The following is a 7,500-nucleotide window of genomic DNA, read 5'->3' as shown; positions in this document are numbered from 1 at the left end:
AGGGGAAAGGAGCGAGCTGCTGAGGAAGATTAAATGAGTGTGTTAAATAGGCCATAATTAGCCTCCTACCTTCCCTCAGTTCAATAAATACTTTACAGACACTCGCTCACACAAAACACAGACATACTCACAAGTCCAGACACACACATACACACACACTCTCTCTCTCTCACACACACACACACACACACAGTGTCTCTCTGGCAGGACAAAGTGTCATAATAGCTCAACTGGCTTTTATAAGAGGAGACTGCAGCGGCAATGAGATTAAGACCCGCCAAAAGAACAGCTGCCCTCATTTCTCTCAGCAAATCACAGATACACACACACACACACACACACACACACACACACACACACACACACACACACACACACACACACACACACAGACCACTCACAAGATACAATTACATTCAGGTACAATTAAAAGCAGTGTGAAGCACCCCTATCTATCTGGGCAACTGAAAAACAGCTAAATCTCATCTGGAGGCTCTTTTGATGTGTGACTTTCTTCTTAGCCTCGCCGTCGCCAGAGGAGCTTTCTGCTGCCCTTTCGGGAGGCGTCATGGCGTTCAGTCAGCTCACTGCTGACAGACACATGAGGTTGTGTGGGGAGTGTTGACGTAGGTGAGCCTGACGCTGTGCTGAAAGTGCGCTGAAGTGAGGTGTTATGTTGTGTTTAGGTATATGTGTGTGTGTGTGTGTGTGTGTGTGTGTGTGTGTGTGTGTGTGTGTGTGTGTGTGTGTGTGTGGTGAGCCAGGCAGACGGGCCTGCTCTCTCTGCATATCCTCTCAGATAGCGGATATCCGGCGCCGTGCGATAATTGTGTGTCAGTGTTCATGGTGTGTGTGTGTGTGTGTGTGTGTGTGTGTGTGTGTGTGCGCGCGCGTGTGTGTGTGTGTGTGTGTGTGTGTGTTTGTATGCATGCACTAGCTGGTCTAAATGCATTTAGAATGGACAACAAGTAGGTGTCAATTGAAGCCGACTCAATTGTCCGAGCTCAAATTTAGCAGGGCCACGGTACACCTGTGGTCATTCTGGTCAGAGACCTGTACTCTCTCACAGCCCTGAAAACTGGTAATGGTGACCCTTGTTACAGTGCAATATATTTATATCTATATCTATATATAAAATATAGAAATGAAGAAGCCACAGTGACTACACACACACACACACACACACACACACACACACACACACACACACACACACACACACAGGACATACATACAGGAAAGAAAACTAAACATTGCTGAAAATAATATGAAAATGCAAAAACACTGCGTAGATATAATGTACTGTTATTCATGCCTATTGTTGTTTCTAGACTGCTTCTCAAGCAACAAAAAGCCGCTACACCTACATGCACAGAGCACGCTCATCATGCAAACCACCATGACACCAAGCCCTTCTCCAGTGCCGCAAAGACATCAAGATGAGGAAGTAGGCAGTGTTTCCCTTGCTCAGAACTGAGATTTACACTTTTTCCTGCGTCTGAGGCTTGAAATGCCAGGAAGCTTGCCAGAGTTACTTGCTGAATTATTCAGAACCATTTTGCTTCTGTATAGCTTTTGAAGCCACTTCATACTCTTCATACTCTGTGTGTGTGTGTGTGTGTGTGTGTGTGTGTGTGTGTGTGTGTGTGTGTGTGTGTGTGTGTGTGTGTGTGTGTGTGTGTGTGTGTGTGTGTGTGTGTGTGTGCGTGTGTGTGTTTGTTTGTTTGAGTGTCTGTGTGTGTGTGTGTGTGTGTGTGTGTGTGTGTGTGTGTGTGTGTGTGTGTGTGTGCGTGTGTGTGTTTGTTTGTTTGAGTGTCTGTGTGTGTGTGTGTGTGTGTGTGTGTGTGTGTGTGTGTGTGTGTGTGTGTGTGTGTGTCTGTGTGTGTGTGTGTGTGTGTGTGTGTGTGTGTAAGTTCATGTGTGTTTGTGTGTTTATTGGTTACCATCAATAACTTTAGAAATAGGGACTGTAGAGAACAGTTTCTGTAGAAAACAGTTTCTACAGTAATTGGTAGTTCTGGTACTTTCTGGCCTCAGACAAACATCCCCCTGATGCTGCCTTATTGAGTGCCGGCTCAAATGGCTGCATCGATGCAGTGATCATTTATCATAACACAAGTCACATCAGGATACATTAGTCACTGCATTACACCAAAGAAATACACTACAGTCAACAGCTGCTTTTCTTTATAGCCAATCTTATGAAATAAAAACCTATGGTATCAATCCTGTTTTCACTGTCAACACTCATTTGTATGCATATATGCACACACACACACACACACACACACCATCACCTCACTATGGTCTCTCAAATTGACACCCCTACAAAAGGAAGAAGTCTTGATACATCTGCCATGTGTTAACCGATACATTACCAACTGTGAGACCGAGGGCACACAATTCTGAATGAAGGAGACAGCAGCAGCATGTTAGAGTAGAGTTGTGTAATTCTGTACTTCACCTTGGTGCCACTCCAGCAGAGACCCATCTTCTCCTCTGTCATTTCGCTTTTTTGGCATTTAAATGTCTCAACTCTGTCACCCTCTACCAATCCAGAGCGTGAAAGATTAAGTCCACTTGCAAGTTTTCTCCCGTGCCACACAAACACACACAGACACGTGTACACACCTACAGCCAGCAAGTGTGTGTGTGAGAGGCCATGTGGGAGAACGTTTGACCAGCTGAAACGACACACTGCTAATCTAGCTGCTCCTCAGGCACTAGCTCAAGGCAATGTGTGGGAGAACGATTTCCGTGTGAGAAAGAGAGTGAGTGAGTGTGTGAGTGTGTGTGTGTGTGTGTGTGTGTGTGTGTGCCTGCCCTCCTGTGCATGAAGAAACAGGAAATAGATGTGGGCTGCAGAGCTGAGTCTTCTGTCTCACTTTATCCTCTTTCCATTCTTAAAGATTTTAGCCAGGTTGAATCATTCTTAAATAAAAAGCCATGTCTGACAGATATAATTTACCTGCATAACATACAGGCAGATCAGATAGATAGATAGATAGATAGAGAGAGAGATAGAGAGATAGAGATACAGTAGATAGATAGATAGATAGATAGACAGATAGATAGATAGATAGAGCTGTCTCCACAGGATTACTTAAGCAAATCTCAAGATTATCTTTCTCTATTCATAGTGAGTCAGTCGGTCTTAAAAATTACACAATAGTGTATGCATTCAGAATAGTAGGCTATAGTACCATGAGTTGCAGGGCACATTTCCCAGTGCTGAAGTGAATTTGCATTTAGATATATAATCGCTTTCATTCCATAAGAGGTCAACTGCGTAAAACACTACACTGCGTTTAGCCTGCAAGTCACCTATTAGGTGCCAACCAGGATACATAAAGAGTTCGTATTTTTTCACTGGATCTCTTGGGAGCGAAATGTTCTCACCTGCCACTGGTAAATATGTCTACTGTAGTTGTGCAGCTTCCAAAGCGTGGAGAATCGGTTGGACCGACGGCTCCTTCGGTGCCAATGCATTTGCGCTCGGTGATTCATTGAGGCTAAATAATACAAATGCTAACTTGTTTTCCTTCGAACCGCTAATAAAAAATGATGAAATATTATAGCGCTTGATAAATAATATTCTGTGCTAGACTGGTGGTGCGCAGGCCATTAGGATGCCTCCGCTATCCGCGTAAGATCAAAACAAAAATGGCAACTGTGCGCTGATTTGCTTAGCGCGCAAGTGATTAAATTGCAATGGGTCACTCAATATCTCCGTATCAGGACCATTTACAGCTGACACCGCACCCAGTATCGGTAAAGGCTCTACAATGACGGGCTATTCACACCTGCTCCGACATACAGCAGGCTACACAAGAGCACATCGCAATCGCCACATCTATTTCTAATCTGTTTCGACTATTCTATTCCTCTGATCAGTTATAGGCTCCAGGCACAAAAATCATCAGGCAAAGTGCTTTGTTTGGTAATAGCAGGCTACTTTACCTTCTTTTGTGTGGGCAGCATGGTAACCCAGTTTCCACAACAGGGGAAGTGGCTCGCAGTCCCCCACTTCCACTTTTGTCCCAGAACCAGCTCTGAGATGAGAGCACCCCTCTTGACAGTCCAATGGAAATGACAAACCCGGAGCAGAACCTCTCTCCCCTAAGCGGGTACCCCGCACACTACCGGGTCCAGTCCAGTCCAGTCCAGTTTGGTAGAGATCGCTCTACCACATGGGCCAAGGATTTTGTGGGTCAGATCAGAGCCCAGAAAATGTGCTTTAGGCTCGGTCCAGTTCACAGGCGGCAGAGTTCTGCTAGTGAAGGTGCTCAGATATGGTCAAAGCATCTGTAGATCAGGTTTCACATCCAAGAAGGTGGTGAGAAACAAAGAAATCCCAACTAAATCTATCCCAGCCACAGCTGTGGCCAAAAATTCCTCTACGAAAAAAGCAATAAAACCATGAAAAAGTAGCAAAACAGAAATAATAACCACCAATCGAAATACCAGCAGGAATATTGTGATTAAGATCCACGGGGGTTACTCCGACAAGAAGCTCGGCAGACAAATGGCATCCGATGTGATTGGATGAAGGCTATAAAAAGCACAAGGCGGGGTTGGACCGTGAAATCAGAGCCGGCATGGTCCGGGCCAGATAAGGTTAAAGAGGGGTGCTTAGTGACCCAAACACACACACACGCCCCCCACACACTCGCACACACACAGACACCACCGCCCACCACAGCTGAACCCCGTCCTCTCGGTACTGAATGACCACTGCACTCGTCTGTCCGAGAGGAGCGAGAGAATGAAGAGGGGGGAGGAGTGGGAGTGGGGATTGGAGAGTGTGTGTGTGTGTGTGTGTGTGTGTGTGTGTGTGTGTTGGGGGGGGGGGGGGGGGTTGGGAGTGCTCACACACGTTTAAGAGCAAGGCTCTGCTGCAGCGGCACGCGAGTGGAGGCTGAAGCTCTGTCAGGCGTGGCGTGGAACCGCTGGAGTGGAAAAAGAGAGAGAGGCAGAGAGAAGAGAGGGAGTGAGGGAGAGAGAGAGAAGAGAGGGGGACAGAGAGGCAGAGAGAGAGGGGGGAGAGAGAAGCAGGGAGAAGAGAGAAAGAGAGAGAGAGAGAGAAGTAGAGAGAAGAGAGAGAGAGAGAGAGAGAGAGAGAAAGAGAGGGAGAGGAAGGGTTGGCAGAAAGACAGAAAGAGAAAAATGGGTGAAGCAAGAGAGAAGGAAGCACCCCCTGTGCCTGTCCTACTGTGTCTCCTGTTTACCACCACCCTTATCTAATCATTCACACAGTCACACACACACACACACACTCGGTTCCCCCTCCTTTGTTGGCATGTGACCCTCATGGCTGGGGGGGCATGATGATGTCATAGCGGGTTCAGCGCATTTTTGGCCGCAAAACGAGGTCACATGTGCCAAGGCATGTGCCTCCATCACAACACCAAAAAGAAAAAAGGGGAAGAGAGGAGGAAGGAAGAGGGAGTGGAAAAAGAGAGGCAGATAGAGAGGAGAGGGAAAGAGAGAGAGGGAGAGGGAGAGAGAGAAATAGAGAGAGAGAGAGAGAGAGAGAGAGAGAACGGTGCAAATGGGGAACATCAGTCCAGTGGCGTTGAGCAGGATCTTGCAGAGAGCTGCAGAGCTGGAGGATGTGTGTGTGTGTGTGTGTGTGTGTGTGTGTGTGTGCCTGTGCAGAGGAAGAGAGAGTGCTGAATAAATCATCAGCCTTAAATCAAGAGGAGTTGAGAGGCAGCAGACTGTGAGAGCGGGGGGAGTGTGTGAGATAGAGAGACAGAACAGATGAAGGGAGAGGTGAGAGAAAGAAAGGGATAGAGAGAGAGAGATAGAGACCAAGAAGGGAGGGACAGAGAGATAGAGGAAGAGAGTGAGAGACACCAAGAATAGAACTGCTATCTGCTAGGAGGTCAAGGACAATCCCAAGTGAAAGAGGAGGGGGGCTTCAAGTGTGTGTGTGTGTGTGTGTGTGTGTGTGTGTGTGTGTGTGTGTGTGTGTGTGTGTGTGTGTGTGTGTGTGTGTCTTTGCCATCACTCATCATTTTTGTTCCTGCTTCCATCTCAGATTGCCATGCTCACCAGTGTTCCTCTTGGTATTTCTGCCCCCATTTCGCCCATCTTACGTCAGCACCTTCTCTCTCTCTCTCTCTCTCTCTCTCTCTCTCTCTCTCTCTCTCTGTATCTCTCTCTCTCTCCCACACGTGGCTCCCATTGTTTTGCTTCACGGCCAACAAAGACCACATCTGCCTGACCCTTCCTCCCCATTCTCCTTCACCTCCTCCTCCTCCCCCTCCTCCTCCTCCTCACCCCCCTCACCTCCCCCTCTCTGAATCAGCACTCGTCTCTCACCCCTGACCTCCTTTATCAAGCGGGAAACGAGATTATCAAGGTCGGCCCTCACACTTGGTTCCTGCCGTTGTTTCAGGCCGTGTCCGTTTGAGCGTCGCACTATCGACACTGGCAAACAAACATCGCATTGCATCATCATCGCGACATGAATGGGGAGGGGGGGGGAGAAGACAAAAAGCCGAGCCGCCGCTTTGTGGGAGGAAATACTAAAAATACCCCTCCGAATGTGAACACAATTCTGTGCGCATTAAACACACAAACACAGGCCTGTTTCAAAGTCATCAAAGAGGCCTTTCTCTCTTCTGAGTGTCTCTTTAAAGTAGATTAAGGGCGGCGGTGAGCGTTCAAACGGGCCCCAGCCGGCATCCTCCTCGGAATTCCCAGGCCCCTCTCCTCGCTACAGTCCGATGCAGCGGAGAGCGCAAACAACCCCAGCGGTGGCATAATTCTCGGGTTAATAAAAAAGGGACCGTTTTAGCTGCGGAGATGGAGATAGACGGAGATTACGCGCCCCATCATAATGCAAAGACATAATCTGTATATAGACGTGGTCTCGGAGAATGAGCCACGGATTGGATAGGATTGGGTGCTGGGGGAGGCAACTCGACTGCATTAGAGCTAAAATGGGGGAGCTTCAGCGGATGTGTTTACCTACTGTAGATGAACACAGAGAGGGGATGGGAAAGACTGTAAACTACAGGGAGATGGATTGGATGAGGCTGACAGAGAGCTTTTATCATGTGTGTATGTGTGTGTGTGTGTGTGTGTGTGTGTGTGTGTGTGTGTGTGTGAAATTATGTGTGTGAGTATGTGTGTGAGTGTGTGTGTGTGTGTGTGACAGTATGTGTATGAGAGCATGTGTGTGTGTGAGAGAGTATGTGTATGTGTGTGTGTGTGTGTGTTTGTGTGTGTGTGTGTGTGTGTGTGTGTGTGCGTGTGTGTGCGTGTGTGTGCTTGTGTGAGTACGTGTGCGTGTGTTTGTTCGTTTATGTGCACGTATGAGGGAGGGAGACAGAGGGAGTGAGATAACAGTATCCGGCTGTTTGTGTGCGTCCGGATGTATATTTGTCTTGGTGAGACAATGACCCCTCCATTCCCCATGAATCCATCTATAGGTGACCCTCCGGTTCAACCTCACATCATAACTCTCTCCTAACGCTCTCCTAACGCTCT

General features: G+C 47.6%; 1 protein-coding gene across 6 annotated transcripts in view; it reads right to left on the bottom strand.

Annotated features, from left to right (window-relative positions):
* Positions 1-7,500, bottom strand: part of LOC134100470 (formin-binding protein 1) — a 55,594-nt gene that overhangs the window by 43,075 nt on the left and 5,019 nt on the right. For 5 of the 6 annotated variants that reach the window (XM_062553674.1, XM_062553676.1, XM_062553677.1 and 2 more), the window contains exon 1: positions 2,465-2,723. The exons of the other annotated variant lie outside the window; for it this stretch is intronic. In XM_062553674.1, coding sequence (XP_062409658.1) covers positions 2,465-2,506 — 42 coding nt within the window. In that variant the 5' untranslated portion in view covers positions 2,507-2,723. Of the gene's footprint in view, positions 1-2,464; positions 2,724-7,500 lie in introns of those variants that run through there. 6 annotated transcript variants of the gene reach the window in all.

The sequence above is a fragment of the Sardina pilchardus genome, chromosome 14 (genome assembly GCF_963854185.1).
Source record: "Sardina pilchardus chromosome 14, fSarPil1.1, whole genome shotgun sequence".
NCBI lineage: Eukaryota > Metazoa > Chordata > Actinopteri > Clupeiformes > Clupeidae > Sardina > Sardina pilchardus.
The sequence above is the reverse complement of the archived record's forward strand: the minus strand, read 5'-3'. Positions and strand labels throughout refer to the sequence as shown.